Source organism: Neoarius graeffei, chromosome 12 (genome assembly GCF_027579695.1).
Source record: "Neoarius graeffei isolate fNeoGra1 chromosome 12, fNeoGra1.pri, whole genome shotgun sequence".
Taxonomy (NCBI): Eukaryota; Metazoa; Chordata; class Actinopteri; order Siluriformes; family Ariidae; genus Neoarius; species Neoarius graeffei.
This window is the reverse complement of record NC_083580.1, coordinates 19,872,543-19,894,533: the sequence shown is the minus strand read 5'-3', so window position 1 is coordinate 19,894,533 and position 21,991 is coordinate 19,872,543. Positions and strand designations below refer to the sequence as shown.

Sequence of the window (21,991 nt, the reverse complement as noted above, 5' to 3'; positions counted from 1 at the left end):
CTTCTCATGTGCCGTCTGCCTAAAGCCAGATATGTAAATCAACGAGCCTGCAGGCCAATGCGCATGTGCAGTCGATTCCTGCGTCAAGACACAACGCAGTTTTTCAAATCACATAACTAGATTTAAAAAAAAAAAAAAGTGTGGTTTTAATTATACGTCCAATAATAATTTCTTACCTGCATGAGCTGGATTATTTTGCTTGGTCCTCTAAAATCATTTGATGCATCAGTAATGTCGTCTTTCACAGTGCCTGTGATGCAGCTTTAAAGATTGCAATCGTATTTTGAAATAAATTCCAATTGCATCACGCCTGATGTAGCTCAAAATAAGTTGATCATTAAACTTTTTTTTTTTTTGAAACTTTACATTTAAGTCCTCCCCCAAAAAATTCTGATTGCTCTGGCTTGTTCAGTAGACCAATCGGTGTTCTGTGTGGGCGGGCTTTACATCATCATCTCTCCTGGACTGAGAGTCCATCACTTCAGTGTATCCAGAAGCATCATGGCAGAGTGCCCAAAAAAAAAATGCAAAACCCACTTCACCTCGGACTACTAAAGCATCCCCTTGCCTAATCGGGGTAAAATCATGACTGTGTTGTGTGCTGTACTGTTTGTATCAGTGACTTGAGCATAGATCACTTGCAACCACGTGATCAAAACGTGCTACGTTATGAGCGTCCGCCATGATGGTAGATTTACAAAGCTACTAGAATGGCGGCTGTTGAAAGCGTGTCTGTAAACAATGCTGAATTTTCTCAGTATTACCATGATTTGAACGGTCAAGCGAAAATAGATGTGTGGTCTTGACCTATGTTATTTAAAAAAAAAAAAAAGTCAGGCTTTTCTGAAGACGCTTCTACCGACCATTGAGTACGAATACAGGTCATTTCGTCCAAAGCCTTTTTTCATCCGCACTATCAGTTATTGGCGGCATGGTGGTGTAGTGGTTAGCGCTGTCGCCTCACAGCAAGAAGGTCCTGGGTTCGAGTCCCGTGGCTGGCGAGGGCCTTTCTGTGCGGAGTTTGCATGTTCTCCCTGTGTCCGTGTGGGTTTCCTCCGGGTGCTCCGGTTTCCCCCACAGTCCAAAGACATGCAGGTTAGGTTAACTGGTGACTCTAAATTGACCGTAGGTGCGAATGTGAGTGTGAATGGTTGTGTGTCTATGTGTCAGCCCTGTGATGACCTGGCAACTTGTCCAGGGTGTACCCCGCCCTTCGCCCGTAGTCAGCTGGGATAGGCTCCAGCTTGCCTGCGACCCTGTAGAACAGGATAAAGCGGCTAGAGATGACGAGATGAGACTATCAGTTATTTTATATTTCAGGTATTTGTTTTAAAAAAAATATGGAATTTGACCAACGCAAAACACATTTTTGTAAAGCAAAAAAGAGCCATAGTATGGATCATGTTAAATCTTTAGGCACCGAGCAACGCTCTTGCAGGGGCTTCGTTCAAAAATCCCGGGCTGAGGCACGGGTCCTACTGACCCGAGATTGTACTCTTTCCAAGGGGGAGGCTTATGCCGCTTTTCCACTACAAACGCGGCTGAGCCGTGCCGTGCTGAGTCGGGCTGAGCGGGGCTGTTGGAGTTGCATTTCGACTACAACCGTGCTGAACCGTGCTGGCTGGAAGTGGGTGGACACATTGGGTGGAGTTAGCGAAAGTGGGTGGACGTCACGTGATGTCGTTAAGCAGCGCAAACAGTGACATCAGTGATCTTTTAAGCGGTAGTCTCACGACCCGAATAGTAAACAATAAACATGGAGGACATGGAGTCGTTAGTGTTGCTGGTCTTGGTGCTGTGGCTTGTTGTCACCGACAACGCGGACAGATACTGGCAAGAGCGTATAGATGAGGCGAGGCGCATAAGGCTTCAGAAATTCTCGTAATTCTTCTCCTTCCGGGTTTGCGGTGTTTACAGATCCCAGCGTGCTCGCGGGGCGTGTGTGGGCATGTGAGGACACTCCTCCTCACCAGTCAGTGCACAGGGGAGTGTCTGCTCACGCCCCCAGCCTCACTCGGCTCGCTTTGGCTCGCTTCAGCCCTACTCCAAAACGGTGCGAGTTTTAGGGGCTAAGCAGGGCTGAAGCGAGCTGAGTCGTGCTGGTTTTTGGTAGTCGAAACGCGAGCCGTGTCGGGCTGAAGCGAGCTGAAGTGAGCTGAAAAAGGGTAGTGGAAAAGGGCCATTAGAGGGAGCTGCCTGTAAAATATGGCTTTGCTGTGAGCTCTGTTGGCAGAGTTATTAATTAAAGCTGGTTGGATCATGTTAAATCTTTAGACGCAGAGCAGTGCGCTCATGGGGCTTTTGTTTGTGAACACTGGAATACCTGAAATATAAAATAATTGATGGTGCGTATGAAAAAGGCTTTGGACGGAATGTCTTAACTATTGGACAAAGTGTCCCGATCCCCCGCGTCTCTTCTCTGTACTAAGCCTCAGAGTTTCCGCTTTGAGTCACGGACGGAATTCTAAAAAATCGGAACACGCCACGGTCACGAGTACTGTTGTGACCACAACCGTATACCGCACAAAGATCTGGCATAGCTAAAAGAACGCTTAAAGCAGTGGAAAAACAGAGTTGCGCACGCGTGACTGTTTTGTGTGGAATGTTGCTTGACCCCGCATTTGTATATCCACCAATATCCGGGTTTCTCTTTTGCGTTGACGTCACTTGCAAGTCGGGAATTGCCCATGGCAGGGTGAACGATTGTAAAAGGCATGCTGAGGCGAGTTTTACAGTGTCATTTGTTCCTGTGCAGGTTATTTATACTGTATGGGCTGGTTCGCTGCTAAGGCTATATGATGAGGCCAGACTCCTTGAAGACTTGCTTAAAGTTGCAGTCGAATATAAAATTAGTAATAAACAGTTTTTACATAAATGGTATAAGTAGTCAACATTATTTTTGTCACATTTTTCTAAGCGTAGGCTGATCTAATTTGGTTTATAGACGAGAGAAAATTACTCTGAGTGTTGCGTATAACCGCTCCAGACAGTGTACATCGGCGGCTACAATTATCGACACCTTAACGATCTTTTGGCCATTGCAGAAGTAGAAAAGACTTTCGGTACGTAAATTGTGCATGAATAATTACTCAGGCTTCCACTGGGGGGGTGTTTGATTCCCGATTACTTGGCGCATCAGTTCACGTGACACCGTTCCACAATTATCGACACCTTTTTGTCCACGGTTATCGACAGCCAGATTATTTATATTTAAAAAAAAAAAAATCTGTATGTGGTATTTAAGTTAAAAAAAAAAAAAACTAGTTTTTATCTAAAATTTGTTTTAAGTAGCCTTTTTTATATTTAGTACAAAATATCCTTTATATAAATATATGGATGTCGGTGTTTACGTAAATGAGGAAGTAATTCAAAACAAATGAACTGATAATGTTTAACCTGCGTCAGAAAATCTTTTTGTTCCACTTTAAGTATTTTCATAGATCACATTTTGTTAATCATTCCTTGTTTGTATTAATTTCTAGTTTTGTAGTTTACCAATAAATGTCAACAGGCAATTGACGTTGTAACCACATGAACATCCAGGGTCAAAGGTCGCACGTCATTCCTCAAACCAAAAATATAAAATGTCTACTGATATTGTAATATGCGGTAGATATTTACAACAGACTACAAAAAAATAATTTTCTGAATGGAATAGAAAAATCTGAATATCTCAAGCATGTAATTTTTTTTTTCTTTTAATATGCTAGGAATTTAATTCTGGTCTAATTCTGTTTATTGCAGTAGGATTCCAAATACTCTCTACGCATTCCATTCTGTTATGAATCAGGGAAAAAAAATTTATAAATCACAGCACTTTAAAAAAAAAAAAAAAAAAGGATTTCGTCTACTTCAACAATGTTACACAAAAGATTGATCCATAACAGTTGTAAATGTCACTTAATTCCACAGGGTGCCGATAATGGTGGACACCGGTGAAAGTGATCACTATTTTTGAAACGTCATGTGACTTCTCAAACACGCGTTTAAATACAAAATGCCGACTGGTAAATGAAAGAGTAAGAAACAAAGTAGGTTTCGACAAGGAGATCGTGAAGTATCGGTGAATTTGATCAGACATGTTCATGATCTTTCCACCATGCTAACCTGCGGTGACGTCCGGGTTTTCCTCAAATTGCTGATCATGCTTAAAAAAAAAAAATTCCGTCTCGGGTAACGAGCTGTGTCACGCCTAAATAAATCTGAAAAGGTGTCTAATTATGGACTGTCGGTAACTGTAGCTGCTGCTCTAGTAATGATACCATATGCTTTTTATATCTTTTAGGGATTGCAGAAAATCACCAAAACAAATGTAATAGTTGCATCAGTAAAGTTCCAACAAAACTAGTTCAATCCCCTCAGTGATCCGGCCGTGTTATTATTTACGAAATTCCAGGGAAGCAGAGTACAGCAGGTGCGTGTGTGTGCGTGCGCACGTTTATGTAAAAATAACCACATTGTAATATTTAATTATAGGTTATTAAACTCCTGACTTCCTCGAAATTGGAGAGATGACGATCAAACACCTCAATAAAATAAATATGTGGTGAATCTTCATTTCATTCTGACTTTTTATTGTATTATTCTTTTGTATGGTTCACATTAACACATTATCGTAAAATATTTCGGGGGAAATTTACTACCGTGCCGAACTCTCACTGATGGTTTGTTTTCATTCCCAACGTGATTGTCACCCTTATCATGTCCAACTTGTTTTCTTTTGGTTTCATTTCATTAATTTAAACTTCAGGGTTTAACTTTATTTCCTCCAGAAGTTTTGAATTTGGGCGAGTCTAGCTGTGTTCACATATATACCGGTACGATAGTGGTATAACTGTATCGATACAAGGTAGGGATGGCGAAAACTAAAAAAAAATCTTGACCGACCACCGAGCCTCATTAGCCGGTTAAAGTCGGTTAACCTATGAGTTTAAACAGGGATGCAAACGGCGTGCCTTTTGGCGGATGCCGCCTTTTTCACGGCTGAATCGTGCAGATCCGAGATTTTTTGGGGGGGGGGGGCGTTGGAGTGTCTGAATAATTTCATCAAAGTAAATTCTGTATTAAAATTACTAAATAAGCAAATGCCGTTACAGTCCACGAAACAGGAAGTATGAGAAGAAAACAGTAAATCAGAAAGCCTTCTAATAATAATAATAAAAAAAAAACAGAACGGCGCACCTTTTGGCGGATGCTGCCTTTTTCACGGCTGAATCGCGCAGATCCGATTCTTTTTTTTTTTTTTTTTTGGGGGGGGGGGTGTTGAGTGCCTGATTTATAATTTCATCAGAGTAAATTCTGTATTAAATTTACTAAATAAGCAAATGCCATTGCAGTCCATGAAACATAGGAAGTATAAGTATGAGAAGAAAACAGTAAATCAGAAAGCTGCGCACGTTTGCACGAAAGCTGCGCAAACGTGCGCAGCTTTCTGATTTACTGTTTTCTTCTCATACTTCCTATGTTTCATGGACTGTAACGGCATTTTCTTATTTAGTAAATTTAATACAGAATTTACTTTGAAATTATAATCAGGCACTCCAACGCCCCCCCCCCCCAAAAAAAAATAGGATCTGCGCGATTCAGCCGTGAAAAAGGCGGCATCCACCAAAAGGCGCGCCGTTTGCATCCCTGAAGTAATTTGTAACCTAAAAAGCCTGTGTCTACACTTTTTTTTTTTTTTTTCCGCCGAGTGTCAGCTGTCTTCAATTGGGACGGGACATGACTGAATGGGTGTTTCTGATTTGTCAGCTGTTGTCCTTACACCGCATGGCATGCCCCAAGCGTTTACAACACAGAATTCCAGGTTCTCCGCTCCAAAATCGGCAGCTTCAAAACTATATATATATATATATATTTTTAACCGACAACCAAAAAAAAATTTAACCGGTTGACGTTGATTCGGTCAAACGGTCATCGGTTAACATCCCTAATACAAAGTATACCGGTACAGTTTAGTGCATCTGTCCACACTAGCGAGAAATGTTTGCGTTTTCTTTCACGGTAGTTGAAATGCGCGTGCGTGAAATGTTTCCGTGGTTACTGAGTAACTTCCTTCCGAGAATATGGCGGGTGAAACAACGTGTGTGCGCTTTTTGTTGTCAATGTACAGTCTGTATTTCTGGTGGTCATTTATTCAGTCGAATCGTATAAAACGCACGAGGCAGTTGAGAAAGAAACAAAGAAAACGAATCTCCGTTCTTCACTATTTTATTCAGCGAAGACATCGATTGAGGTGTGTGACTTTGCGCATTATTTTTGTATCGATACAGAACCGCTTCATCTGTCCACACTACACTGAAGCGCTACTGTACCGGTACGAAACCCATACATTTGTGGGTTTCGTACCGATACCGTTATACTGCTACAGTCCCGGTATAGTTGCTAGTGTGGACAGGTGTTGTGGTACGAAAGTAGTATCGTATCAGTACAAAATCCCTAGTGTGGACAGGGTATCTGACTCTCTTAAAGCTGCAGATCAGGTAATGAGTGAGAACAACACACGCACGGACAATAATGGGGCACTGGGTAATGTTTTTGTTTATTGTTTGATTGGAAAATTATAAATAATTAAATCATACTGATCATAACGATGCCTGCTTTTTGATAGTTTATCACTTTCCTTTTATTTAACTAGCAAATGCATAGTGACGATAAGGTTATGATCAGGACAAGTGAAAAATCTTGCTGCTTGTCTGACTGGATGAGTGGATTAAAAGGTTCATGTCTAGCCCTGTGTACTGCTGGAAAGTTTACCAGTATAAAGAGAGAGCAGAGATGGTGAGTTTTTGAAGATGGCTGACTTGTTATGCATCTCAAAGGATTATGATGCTTATAGTGATAAAACAACTTTCTTGCATCTGAAAAGCATAATTTCTAAGCAGCTTTCTAACATCTGAGTACCGTGATTTACCTACTAAATTTATTTTTTATTTTTTATTTTTTTGAAGAGAACCTCCTTCCTTCTTGTGAATTGTGGAAATTTTGGACATGGCTGATCAATGATTGATTGTTTCATAAAAATGGATGCAAGTGATGACCACCGATACCCCTTTTCCACCAAATCAGTTCCAGGGCTGGTTCGAGGCCGGTGCTGGTGCTGGTTCACAACTTGTTCAACTCGCGAGCCAGCTGAGAACCAGTTTGCTTTTCCATACCTCGCGGTGCTAAGAGGAGACACGTCATTACGTCGCTGTATGCGTCAGTTACGTCGCTATGTTTGCATAAACCTTGGTGCGAATATCGAAGCAAAAACAACACGGAAGAAGCAGCAGCGGCAACAACAATAATAAAAATGGATGACTTCGCGTTTGTACAGCTGCTGCTTCTCATCGATTTAAAAATGGCGATCTTTCGCGGTCTTATTGTTGTTGGTCTTAACAACTCCGCCCCCCGCTGATGTAAGTGGTTCTTTCCTCTGGCCCAGCAGAGAGCTGGTGCTAGCCTGGAACCGGTTTTTCTGGCCCCAGAGCCAGTTCTTTGTCAGTGGAAACAGAAAACTCGGTTCCAAACTAAGCACTGGCCCCGAACCAGCCCTGGAACTGCTTTGGTGGAAAAGGGGCACTTGAGCAGGGATTTGATTTCATTTTCTCAAAAAGCATCAGATCACAAAATCTTAATCTTAGTAAAAGCATGGGTCTTGTGTGGGTTTTTTTTTTTTTTTTTTAATGCATCTGTAAAATCAAGTCCTTTTATTTGTCTTTGTATTTACAGTTATGGAGACGTGTCTGTGGTGTACATCAGCAGCTGAAAGTGACGTGGCGGTCACAGCGGTTCTAAAGCGCTACTGCAGCAATGATATGACGCCGCAGGAAATGCTGGATGCTAATACTGACTTCATATATTGCATGGAGTGTGTGGTGGCGTACCACCGGGCAAGAGAGAGGGTCCCTGCACTGCACAAGGTACAAACACTGCAACCAAAGGGGTTAACTCACACTGCTCAATATATACAAACACCAAGCAAAAGTCATCCCAATTGCTGGGTTTCACGTGACATCACATCCGCCTCATTAGTTATTCGGAACTTTAGCTGGTGGTCTACCAAAGCCCAGTTGACAAAGCGTTTCTACGGAGAAGGTGCATTGCTCTCATGAAAAACGCCTTGTGCTCGCGTCGTTTTAGGTTGTTCGACTCGATCAAGCTGTGAAACTGGAAAGTTTCTTCAGGGTTCCCCGTGAACTAATTTAAAAAAAAGGTGAACGAGTACAGGATTTCACGAAAAGACGTTGAGAAAGGCGGCTTTTGAACCTCTCGCTGGAGTCGAAGCATGCTCGAGTTTGCAGTGATCACTTGGCGAAAGGTTTGTATTTCCCTCTCAGCTGTGTCGCTAGTGTTTTCCAAGTACTTTTCTTGCTGTGTGTTTTATGGTACTTTTTTTTTTTTTTTTTTTTTAAGTCATGAAGCACTAAAGTCCCCAGCTGTTTCTTTGTTTACTTCTCACAAAGTCCATATGCATGAAGGTCGTGACAATTCTTCCCCAGCCGTACAGTTACAACGCGCCGTGATCACTTCTCTGTCTTGTTGAACTAAGATCCAGGTCTTTAAAGGGGTTTCTGATGATCTTTGCGTATGATGTACCTGAGAGATAAGAGCCAACACAAGTGAGAATCAAGCGAACTGTTTGTTGACGCTTCAACTTGCAGCACTTCGTTGTAAAGACGTGAACGGAAAGCTTAAAAAAAAAAAAAAAACATACTTACACGGGCAAAAACAATACAGGATTCCAGTGTTTTCCCCAGAAAAAAATTAAAGCCCTAAATTCTGGCATGATAAAACACACAATTGAGCGCCAGTGGCACGAAGTGAAACTAGGGGGGTCTGGGGGCATGCCACCCCAGAAAATTTTTTTGAAAATAGATGCTCTCAGGTGCATTTTCAGGGTCTCTGAGAGGTTTTAGATATATGATTTAAAGGATAGATTTTAACAGTGCTTCAATGATTTCTGACCTAAATAGTATTAATGTATACACATGAAATTTCACCTTAAAGTTCAACATGCAAGTTAAACTGTTTTGTTATAGATTACTGAGGTATGTGATGGATTTAAAACTCTACGGGGATACCTTGCACTTAATTATCTATGATCAAGTCGTGTTGTAACAAAAACGTACATGAAAATATTAGTGCTGTCAAGCGATTAAAATATTTAATCGCGATTAATGTCGCGACTGTCATAGTTAACTCGCGATTAATCGCAATTTAATCGCACATTTTTGTCACATGAAAAACCATTGTAATTCTCTTATCAGCATAAAGTGAATGGGCTTGCTTTGTACCAAATGTGTTTTTTTTTTTTTAAATTGCAGAGCATAACACATCTTGTCACAGCCACTGACATCCATAACTTCCATATTAGATGAGAAAACCAAGGGATGAAAAATAAAGTGCATATCACTGTGAAAATAAAAAAAAGTTTTATTTTACTCTTCATTAGTTTCTTTTGAAGAGAAGTATTTGCCATAAAAGAAGAAAAAAACATAACAAAAATAAAAACATTCATCATACGTTCAAAAACGTTCATCATAGTGTGGCACTGTATTATCTAATTCTCACTGCTTATAACTCTACACCTCCCCGGTGGAGATGAGCTGGGAAACTGAAGACTGAAGGAACAGTATTGAAAAGTATTTTTCCAGTCTCACCTGTGAAAGGTAATCCCATGTGATCTCGTTTGGACGGTAAACGTGTTGGTACAGTTAAACGCAGCGCGCGACAAGCCTCAGCAGGAACTACGGGTGACTCGCAGGGCCAAATTAGAATTTGCGTTAACGGCACTTTTTTTTTTAATCGCGTTAAATTGAGATCGCGTTAACGCGTTATTATCGCGTTAACTTTGACAGCACTAGAAAATATATGACCAGTGGTTTGCTCCATCTTATGCAATCCAATGAAGAGAATCGATCATCATGACCTCCTGTTGATCACAAAGGGATCTGAACCTAAGACCTGCCACCTTAAAATAAGTTGCTGTATTACTATAACTGTAATGATTTAGAATGTTTCGGATGCAATTACTGTAATATATGTATAATAGTGCTGTCAAAAATGACGCGTTATCGCGTTAACTTGACTCAATTTTAACGGCGATAATTTTTTTATCGCAATATTAACGCTCTGTGACATGATGTAGGTTTTTCATAAGCTTTTGAAACTGCCAGGAACTTGGAACAGAGACTTTGCTTAGAAAAACGATAGCAGCTAGACTGTAATGCCACGCCCCGCACAGCCAGAGTCCTCTGCCCTCCCCCCAAAGAACCAGCACGGGCAGGGCGCGCTAGCCCCGCGCCTCGGGACGAAGAGCCATGGTGCTCGGCTTAGGTTTCGTTTTCCCATTGGCGGCTCCAGCCCAACTTTGCAGTTGCTGTGACGAGATGTGTTATGGTGATGATACACGGGGCAACTTTTTGGGCAATGTTGCTGAGCAAAGTTGCTGGCAACGGGCAACTAGGTGAGACACAGGGCAACTTTTCAGGGCAACAACAGTTAGCAATGGCAGTTTACAGTTAGCTAAAAAAAAAATCGATGTCTTAATTTTTGCTGTGACCATTTAATCAAGCTCCCTGTTGTTTTTTTAGAGCTTTGGTGAGGTAAATTCCTCCATATAGAATATTAAAATAACTTACCGGCGTAAAAACAGATGAGGAGTCTCTCCATCTCTTCACTCCACTGACACTGAGCGGCCGCCATATTTGTTTGAAATTTCTGATCCGAACCTCACCGGAGGTCACATGACTCGATACTCGCGTTCTGATTGGCTTATCTCAAAAAGTTGCCAGAGATTATCAAAACCATTCAGAAAGAAGCAATGTTGCCCAATCTCAATAGAAAAGAGTCAAAACGCAATTGCCCAGCAACATTGCTCGGCAACATTGCCCAAAAAGTTGCCCCGTGTATCATCACCATTATGCTTTGCAATAAAAAAAAAACATTGGTACAAAGCAAGCCCATTCACTTTTTTATGCTAAGAGAATTACAATGGTTTTTCATGTGACAAAAATGTGCGATTAAATTGCGATTAATCGCGAGTTAACTATGACAGTCGCGACATTAATCGCGATTAAATATTTTAATTGCTTGACAGCACTAATGTATAACTAAGATACACTGAAAAGAAAAGTAAGGCAACTGTATTATAAAGTTTAAATTTTGGCACTTTATTAAACGGACTAGATTAAGATTAAAACATTTAAAGGAAAAGAAAACTTAATTCATACATTTAAGTTTGCAGAAAGATTATGTATTTCTAAAAACATTCATGAAGAGAATGTGTTAAGTGTCAAATGTAGCATAATTTCGAATAATAACGATGAGCATATTTGGCAGTGTGAGGTCACTGCGAGCCTTTAACAAAAGAATAATCCGGAGCCTTCTTTTGTTAAATGGATCTCAGTGACATCACGCTGCCAAAAATGCTTATGATGATTATTTGAAATGATGCTGTATTTGACACATTTGGACAACTTCACTTCGTGAGAGTGTTTATAAGTACATAATCTTTCTGCAAACCCAAACTAATGAATTAAGTTTTCTTCTCCTTTAAAGCAGATTAATTCTCCTTGGCTTTTGCTCGGCCCAATATTGGACAACCCTCTTATAGTCCATCTCGCTGTCATCCATGCTGATGTGGATCAAATTGTCCAGCGAGTCTTCTCCTAGCTTATTAAAATCAGTCGGCTTTGTCCGTCTGGTGCGGGACAACATCGGCAGCCAGTGAGATCGCTTATAATGAATCGGAAACTTCCGGGATGTTTGACGTTTTCTTTCGATGTTTTTATTGGACGGTTTGAACACGTGATCTTGACGTAGCCAACAGATTAGTTTGTTTACATCATACCACGCAGACATATTACTTTGACAGAATCATCACAAACATTGGAAAAAAGACGGCTTGTTTAACACAAATATCAATCGATATGTAAATGGATCTGTTATTTGCTCTCCTAGGGGCGGCACGGTGGTGTAGTGGTTAGCGCTGTCGCCTCACAGCAAGAAGGTCCGGGTTCGAGCCCCGTGGCCGGCGAGGGCCTTTCTGTGTGGAGTTTGCATGTTCTCCCCGTGTCCGCGTGGGTTTCCTCCGGGTGCTCCGGTTTCCCCCACAGTCCAAAGCCATGCAGGTTAGGTTAACTGGTGACTCTAAATTGACCGTAGGTGTGAATGTGAGTGTGAATGGTTGTCTGTGTCTATGTGTCAGCCTTGTGATGACCTGGCGACTTGTCCAGGGTGTACCCAGCCTTTCACCCGTAGTCAGCTGGGATAGGTTCCAGCTCGCCTGTGACCCTGTAGGACAGGATAAAGCGGCTAGAGATAATGAGATGAGATGAGATTTGCTCTCCTATGTATCTAGTTACTTGTGGGTAGGAAATTTTAACGTATCGGTATAAATCTAAGCGTATCGGATTTTAACTAAAGTGGCTAAGCGTATCGGCAGGCAGAGCAAGCATATCAGGCTCGATACGCTAAAACGCTTTGGGGGAAAACCATGGGATTCATTCGGCAGCGGCTTGATACCGAGGCCCTTTACCCAGCCACATAGGGAAAAAAAAAAAGTTGTAAGCCTCCATACTGTTCCACGCTTTCATCCGTTTTGCGGTGTAGAAGGACGTCTGCAACACCAGATAGTTCAAGATGTCTGGGAACTCGACTGAAGGGTCGTTTTCGAGATCGTATGACAAATCCTTCTTTCCCAGACTGTAGAGGTCTATGCTATGTGCAGTGGAAATCTTCTGAATATATCTGGAAGCGAGCAGTGGTTTCTAGATTACGAGCGTACTCTAAGTTATCACTAGTTTGCACTACAGCAGCCGTTTAGGTTTGCTAGACCACCAGCTGTTTTACAGGAAGTGAAATCGCTAAGAAAAGTCACGTGACTGAAACCCAAGAATACTGCACACAGCGAGGAAGCGGGCCTCCACACTGTACAAGATACAAACCCGGAGAAATTAAGTGAACGTATTCATACTAAGCTACGCATGCAGCAGATAAATGGGGGTATACACTCGCGCAAGAGAGTGGCTCACCACACTGCCACAAAGTGCACACGGATCAAGAGAGCGTGGCTACACCGTGCATGAAGCAGCCTACACACAGAGCAAGTGAGGATCTCTGGAGTGGCACACGCCAATCGTTTCTCATGTTTTAGGGCGTACACGTGTTATTTCTAAAATGTTTTTATCTTGGCATTCCGAGCAGATCACAGTATTTGGCATAAATAAATTTACATATCAATGATTAATTAAAAAAAAAAAAATTAAACCATGAAAACGATCAACACTTTTATACCCAGATTAGGCAACTCGTTTTAGATTTTTCGGATCACGGATCCGCCGACGGCAGTTAAATACTACCGCTAGAAAAATAAAAAAAGGCTGTGCGTATTTTTATTTTAACCGCCGAAACGTACAAAAAGAGATGTTAAAAAAAAAAGGTCACGTTTTTCTTGTAACAGCACTGTATCCCTGGTACTAGGTCATATTTCTTTAAGTGAAAAGTATTAGAATCGCAAATACAAACGACAGTGTGTGTTGTGCAGGGGCGATTTCTCAGACAGCAAGGGAAGCCGAACTTCCCCTAAAATTCTCTCCCCAAACTGTGGCGTCTACGACGTTGAATTCTCATTAAAACAGTAACTTGCATAACATATATGCCCAAGATTGTATTTACGTTCATAACTATCCCTATGTCATCCTGTAACTTACTTGAGTGATGTCTGACAAACTTGCAGTTCGCTACGAGAATCACCTTTGCTGCCAGGCTGTAACCTTTCTTATTTCAATGGGCTCTATGGACCGGCAGCAGTGTTGCCAGATTGGGCGGTTTTAAGTGCATTTTGACGGATTTGAACATATTTTGGGATGGAAAACGTCAGCAGTACCTGGCAACACTGACTGGCAGCCGGGTATCCGTTGCAGTCTGAGACGGCTCTGAACAGCCAATTTTGGCTAGTTGTTATTGGTTAAAGGGGTACGAAATATAATATATACGGTTGCTGATGTGACACAGTAACGTATTCTATCAAATTTATGTACTAGAAAACAACGAAATATCTTGGTAATTGTAAATATAATACTTTATACGCTAAACCGCACAAGAGTCGCCATTTTTAAAAGACCGTGACGTCAGCGCTACCCACTGCATTAGCGGAACTCTCCGAAATAGAGGAGATAAGCGTGTAATCATGGCGTCGGGCGCATCAAGTGAAAGCGACAGCTCTGTCGAATCATACGAAGAGATCCCGCAAGACACACTGCAAGCAGGCTATGGCTTAGAAGGGTACCAGTTTGAACCTAGGAGAGGTACTCTCGACTCCGGTGATGAAATAAGAGAAGAAAGCTCGGATGACGGCGAGGATGAGACTGATGCTGACCATGGGCGTGGCGAGCGTGGGGCAGAGCGTCTGCGTGCAGGTGACACGGCGTGGTGCTCGTGCGGAAAATGTAACGTGGAGTTGCTCACGAGTCCAGCAGAATTTATTTGCTGCAATGAGAGAGGCGCCACCCGTGGACTTGCGAAATCGTCGCAAGAGGCAGAAACGGGTATTTCACACGTGCTATTCCCAACCTCAATGAGCCAACACAACTGGGCACATACATACGTCATGAGTGTTACGCAGAGAAAATGAACGTGCATTCTGATTGGATAAAATTAATATCATGGCGGGCTGTTCAAACTGCGGAAATAGTTTGCTCGAGCTACTTTCAAAACACTATAACTTTCCAACCTTAGAACAAAAAACTTTTGTAAGTCTTGAATAAGGTTCGTTAATGTGTGTTTTATTGTTATATTTACTCTATATATTGCCCTCTGTTCTCCTTTAACATCGACAAAATCGTCACTTCCGCGGAAGCCGGGTATCTCTGGGGGTAAATGGGACATGGGCGGCATATGGGCGGTCCAAGAAGCCGGGCTGATAAAGGATTATTGGAGGTGGTGTTTGAAAGACATGAGGAGGGGGCGGTCGCTGTACTTCGGCGTCGGCGAGGAACACGGAAGCATGATGTCGAGAAAGTGTAGTCGTGTGCCAAAGTGCTGTCCGAATTTCTTTTCATATAAACGTTTCTTCTCATTGATGTCTCTGTACATTACTCTGTAAATAAATGTAAATATTACTCGTTGTGCTCCGTTAACTTTCATCCATTCTATCAGTTTGATCATTCGTGAATTCACTCGTTTATTTCATTTATAGTTCAATCAACGTGGTTGTAGGCTAGCTTGAGCCTTATTGGGATCTGCAGTGCTAGCTGCTAACAGCTGGTATCTATCTGCTATCATGGCAAAGTACGGCCAGTCGTTTTGCCCCGCCCCCGCCTCGCGCTCCGTCCGGTGCGGTAGTGATGTCCCGTTGCTCGCGCGCCGCAGCAGAGACCCGCGCAACCTTCAGCCGCTACAGTCGCTGTTCTTTTACCACCGCCGTTATTCTCATCTTTCCGGTGTGTTCTTGATTTTTCCATTGTGTCCTATTTCGCCATATCAAATACCCAAAATGGTATCGTATTATTCATATTTAAGTGAAATAATCAATTCAGTCATCATAACTTGGCATTTTTAACCCAAGCAATCAAAGAGGAAATGTATTCAATATTTTCAAAAAATTTTACAAAAACATTTGAATTGTAATAAAAAAAAAAAAATTCCACAGCAGAGACCAGATAAAGCACGACACTATTCTTATTAAACATGATAAAAGAAACATTGAGTGTTGGGTAAATGCAAAAAAAAAAAAAAAGTAAAATTAGAAAATTTATATTTTGACCATAATGTCCCAAATGAGAGACCAGTTTCTGAGACACACCCACATAACAACAAATTGACTCATGACAAATAAATAATTGAAAAATTGTATTACATAGACCTAAAACTGAGCTTCCCCTATTTCAAAGCCCACCAGCCGCCACTGGTGTTGTGTATATATCCACTTCAGCCGAGTCCGAAAACGAAACTATTTACGACATTGAGTATTTACTTGAATGTTTTTATAGTATTTACGACCGCTTTACGACAGTGTCAACCTCGTGCTGACCATGGCTGACGCTGACAGCGTGGATTCCGAGCTATCGTCTCAACTGTACGTAAGCATAAAATGTGGTAAAGAAAAGTCTTTTCACTGTCTCACTAACCAAAACGTGGGTGATTTCGTCTCTCAAGCGTTGAAAGTAAACAATGAAAAGATCAAAACGATTTTTGGTTCTCAGAAAGAAGGTGGTGATGTAACGAGCGCGATGCCGAATATGCCTGCCATAACGTTAGTTCGCTATTTTGGCTGCAAGTATCTGATTGTGGAATTAGAAGAGGATGGTGCTGCAGAGAGTCCTATCGAATCAAGTAGCACGAACGTATCAGCCTTCGATGTGCTCATGAGAGCTCAATGGTCATATGACCACATACCCTCAGAGAAGTAAGTACTGGAATGCTAGTCCGTGTTATAAACTTATACACAAGAACACACGTGTGTGTGTGTGTGTGTGTGTGTGTGTGTGTGTGTAAAGTGTGCCTCTTGAATTTAAATTATTTTATCATCTTAATATGATATTGAAATTTTGCCATGCAAAAAAAAAAAAAAATTGGCCAAGGACACTTTTTTTTTTTTTCGACCGACATCAAAAATATGTTGAAAAAAATCCGTGAACCTAAAGATAAAAAATGGGTGGCCTTAAGTTCCAGCCCACTGAATATCACAGACAACCCCCCCCCCCCCCCCCCCTTACTTTTTTCCAGTTTGGAGAGGCTGCAGTTCAACAACAAACTGTCCAGACTGTATAATTGGCAACGAGAGTGGACTTCCAAATCTGGCCACGTTGAAGGGTGGACCCAAGCTGCCTTTTTTAAATTTAGTTATTTTATTTTTTGCACCTTGCATGGGCCCTGTAATAATAGGAACCAGTTCTTGATTTGAAGATTCCTGTTCTTGGCTGCAGGAGCAGAACCCAATGTGGTCATCTGCTGTTGCATGCTGGGATGCTTTTCTGCCCACCATGACTGTAGAGTTGCTACATCCTTCCTGGAAGCTCAAACCATTTCAGGGATCGAAATGGGAATTTGGGAGCACTGGTCCATTTGGACCAGTGCCTCTCAGAGGTACTGGTCCGAATGGAGTAGCACTGGTTCATATTTATAATTACAAATTTCAAGCCGATTTTATATATTTATTCATATAATACAACCATATTATACATGAGTGATCAATTTCAACTGTCTATAAACTTCTTCCTCAGTCATCTCATTATCATCACAATCTTCGAAACCCTCATCCAGATCATCATCATCATCTATCGGGTCATACACCACATCATGCTGCGCCTCCTCATTCTGTCTCTCCTGGGGCTCTACATCTCCTGCCACATACTCCCTCTCATCACCTGCAGGCTGCTCTGGCTCATCATACTTGTTGAGCAATATCCGTTTGTTTTGATAGCTGTCAGAAATGTCAAGCCAAGGACTTTTAAACTTCGCGGGGGTCTAATCTATCTGACCAATAGTGGTTCAAGTTACATTTGTCTTCACGGGCAGCAACGAAAATGAACGGGAAGAAACGAAACTTCGCGCAGCCATGCTGCATGTAGCGGTGTATACTGCGCACGTAAACAATATGCAGGGGTGATAGCGTTCCGGCGCGGCGCGCCGCGCTGGATTTCCGGCGCGCCGTGGCTGGGGAAAAAAAAAATCTAGTTTGCCCATTGTCCTGTGTCATTCTGAGATGCGCAGATAGACAGTAAAGATAACTTTTAACTTTTAACTGGCACCAGCCACGGTGCGCCGGAAATCCGGCGCGGCGCCGGAACGCTATCACCCCTGTGGCTTGGAGGCATCTGGAATGAGCGGTCTCGCAGTCAAAACGTGTCAGATGAGTCAATATTCCTGAGCTGTGTCTGAAATCACTCGCGCATTCACTACTCTCTAATCACTATATAGGGAATTACTATATAGTGAGCTCATTGGTAAAATGAAAACACCTTCGGATACTCCTCCGCCGTGCCGTTATTTACATCATTACTGTTGCACAATTAAAATGTGCCAGATCAGTCGGCTGGTGGGTTTTCAAAATAAATATATCATACTGAGCGCATTTCCCACATTAATCAATACAAAGTACTTTGTGTCCGCTGCATCTTTCAGTTCTTTTAAATCAAGGCTGAATACTTTCTACTTTGCCGCTGCCTTTTATTCAATCAAATCTGAGGCTTTTGATTAATTCCTCGCTCTGCACTGTAACTTTTTTTAAATTTATTTTTATTCTTGTATTTTATCCGCCTCGTTCTATTTGAGCTTTTTTCTATTCTCTTACTATTTTTAATTGTACTTGAACGACTTTTTATGATTCTTCCTCCGTCCATTCACCCCAACACGCACTTTCCCCTTTTCAATGCGACCGCGATGCATGATGGTGTATATATTGCTTGATTAGTGACCATTGGTTGTACACTAATTTTCATGGTGCATTGTGGGATACTTTGAATCCACCATGTAGGGTGTAATAATAATTTTCACTATACATTCGGACAGCACTACAAAATGGCAAACTCCCTATACAGTCCACTATATAGTGAGTGATTTCAGACACGGGGCGGCACGGTGGTGTAGTGGTTAGCGCTGTCGCCTCACAGCAAGAAGGTCCGGGTTCGAGCCCCGTGGCTGGCGAGGGCCTTTCTGTGCGGAGTTTGCATGTTCTCCCCGTGTCCGCGTGGGTTTCCTCCGGCTGCTCCGGTTTCCCCCACAGTCCAAAGACATGCAGGTTAGGTTAACTGGTGACTCTAAATTGACTGTAGGTGTGAATGTGAGTGTGAATGGTTGTCTGTGTCAGCCCTGTGATGACCTGGCGACTTGTCCAGGGTGTACCCCGCCTTTCGCCCATAGTCAGCTGGGATAGGCTCCAGCTTGCCTGAGAACCTGTAGGACAGGATAAAGCGGCTAGAGATAATGAGATGAACGAGATTTCAGACACCGCGCTAATTTTGGGGGAAGGGGGTAAGAAATGGATGCCGTGTGCTCTGACCAAAGATGGAAAGGACCATCCAAACTCTTACCAGCAACAAGTCGAAAAGCCAGGGTCTGTCATGGTATGGGGTTGTGTCGGTGCCCTTAACTTGCACTTCTTCTGATGGCAGCATTAATGCAGAAAACGTTCTGCCTTCAAGACGACATCTTTTGCAAAACCACATTCTGCTCACATTACAAAGACATGACTGGAAGAAGAGGGTGCCTGTTCCCTCTGTCCCTAATAGAGAATGTGTGGTGAATTTTGAAATGAAAAATGATGACCCTGTACTGTTGTACACCTTAAGACCTGTTTGCAGGAAGAATGGGGCAAAATGACACCTGAAACACGTCCTCAATTGGTGTCTTCAGTCCCTAAACGTTGAGCGTTTTGAGAAGGAATGGCAACATTATAAAGTGATATGGTTTACTATCCCAATTTTATTTAAAATATTTTGAAGAATCAAAACTGAAAACTTGTTTTTGGTGTGTGTGGGGGATCCCCCACAAAACCCCAATAACATTTCATGAGGTAAAACATCGAATAATGTGCTGTTTTATTGTTTTGAATGTAATACAAGGCAAAGATTTTACAAATCATGGTTTTCAATTTCAACATACTGTCCCATCTTTTTCTGATTTGTGCGTTTGTAAAAGACTTGACAGGCCAAACGTAGCCAAACAAAAGAAAAATATTCCCACCCAGTCTTTCATAACTGTAATGCAATCATGTATTTCCACCTGATCGTATTTAACAGGTTGCTATGGGGCATGAACCTCTGCGAGACGTGTTAAACAAGGTGGCAAGTCCATACTGTCGTACAAAGCCCAGGCTGAGAGATTAGCTAGCTAGTTAGCAACAGGGCACCAGTCGAGCTGCATCACGCACCTACTGATGCCCCTTTTCCACCAAAGCAGTTCCAGGGCTGGTTCGGGGCCAGTGCTTAGTTTGGAACCGGGTTTTCTGTTTCCACTGACAAAGAACTGGCTCTGGGGCCAGAAAAACCGGTTCTAGGCTAGCACCAACTCTCTGCTGGGCCAGAGGAAAGAACCGCTTACGTCAGCCGGGGGGGCGGAGTTGTTAAGACCAACAACAATAACAAGACCGCGAAAGATCGCCATTTTTAAGCGACGAGAAGCAGCAGCTGTACAAACGCGAAGTCATCCATTATTATTGTTGTTCTTGCTGCTGCTGCTGCTGCTTCCGTGTTTTTGCTTCGATATTCGTGCCAAGGTTTATGCAAACGTAGCGATGTAACTGACGTATACAGCGAGGTAACTGACATATATGACGACATAACTGACGTATACAGCGACGTAATGACGTGGCTTCCCTTGGCACTGTGAGCTATGGAAAAGCAAACTGGTTCTCAGCTGGCTCGCAAGTTGAACGAGTTGTGAACCAGCACCAGCACTGGCCCCGAACCAGCCCTGGAACTGATTTGGTGGAAAAGGGGTATGAGAGATTCTCTTCCTGCTTCTGAACATTTTGTTAAAGGCTATTGTAGCAGTTCGTATGGGTGGGTGGAGCACAGAAGAATGGCAGGCCAGAACTGAGTTCACAAAACTCTTTTATTTTCACTTTTCAGTGCAAATGTCACTCTCTCAGCCACGCACACTCTCGTCGTCTGGTTGGGGAGAGAGCCCCTCTGCTCTCGCGCTCTCTCCTTAAATAGGGCATGGTCACTGGGAAGACACACACACAAGTTAATTCATGTCAGGTGTAGTGATTCTGCCACTTACCTTCCCTGACTCTGCCCTCCTGTCACAGACCAGCGCTTGACCACGCCCCTGCTGCCACAGCTATTTATCACTTTTTTTTTTTCAAAAATGTATTTCTGTGATTTTGATGTCGTCTTGCCTTGTTTTGAATTTCCGTAATTCTGTTTCAACTTCACTGCATCATGATGTTACAACCGGTTGCGACACATTTAATCCAGTAACTGAAATTCCCAGTGGAGCCATGACAAAAGACCAATCAATGTTGCTAGAGGATAGATCAACGTTTTGAGTTTACCGTTTTGCTCTTGTTCCCATGCAGCACCCTTATAATAGCAGTAAAGTAGAAGTTTTCAGTGTGAGTGTGAATGGTGTATTAGTGCCATTTGTTGTATATGCCCATTTATACAGTAGGTGTTCTGTTTAAACAGGAAGAGCTCGGTTAGACTACTTTTGCATAAAAACACCATAGGCTTAAATACAATGGCTTTTGGCTGCACTAACATGGCTTATATATCGATTAATTAAAAACCATATAAACTGCCTTTTTTTTTTTTTTTTTTTTGCTCTCAGCGTCTCTGGGAACTGGAGACAGCTCGGCTGCTTGAAGTTTTCCGGGAAACGTTGGCGAATCCAGAGGACTGTGACCTGTACTTTGTCGACGACGGTAATGAGCAGCCCGTTCCCAAGATTTCCCCTGAAGAATTTAACATTCGGATGAGCTTCCCACTCCTAGAAGTGCTGAAATACCCTTATCTGCTGTGCCACCGGGAGCTCTGTAAGTTACTCCTGAAATTATTAATTTCTAAAGGCTGATAAAAGACCGGTGAGGGAATAATCCTCACTTCCAGGTGATTTGCACGTTAATTCCACAATTTCTAATCGGGCAATTCCATGCAAAGGTCATCCTTACTGGGGGGGGGGGACTAGTGCATGTACAAAAAACCAAACCTTAAGGGTAGACTGCCTTTCAGATTTCAAGTGTAGGTCATAAATTTTCCCTGACACCCAGTTATTTTTGTTTAGTGGACCGAAAGCTACTGAATTCGAATCGCAGACTTCCAATTTTATTAGTTTTTTTTTTTTATTAAATAGCAGTTAATGAATTTAGGGTCACATGGCCCTAAAGTCTCCACCCCCACCCCACCACCCCGCTTCACCATGACACAATATAAGACTGTCATGCATCACATGGTGGGCTTTCCCTGTTTGCGCAAGGCATTGTGGGATACAAATTTGAAACAGGAGAGAAAATTGGTGGACGCGAGTATGCGAATGAAACGTGAAAGGCCGACTACAGTAA

The 21,991-nt window shown here is 42.4% G+C and overlaps 1 protein-coding gene across 5 annotated transcripts in view; it reads left to right on the top strand.

The window, feature by feature from the left end:
- Window positions 1-21,991, top strand: part of setx (senataxin) — a 114,932-nt gene that overhangs the window by 32,348 nt on the left and 60,593 nt on the right. For 4 of the 5 annotated variants that reach the window (XM_060935626.1, XM_060935627.1, XM_060935625.1 and 1 more), the window contains 2 exons: window positions 7,714-7,904; window positions 21,262-21,466. In XM_060935626.1, the coding sequence (XP_060791609.1) occupies window positions 7,716-7,904; window positions 21,262-21,466 (394 nt within the window). In that variant the 5' untranslated portion in view covers window positions 7,714-7,715. The remainder of the gene's footprint in view (window positions 1-7,713; window positions 7,905-21,261; window positions 21,467-21,991) is intronic. The other variant, XM_060935628.1, reaches the window with a different exon arrangement.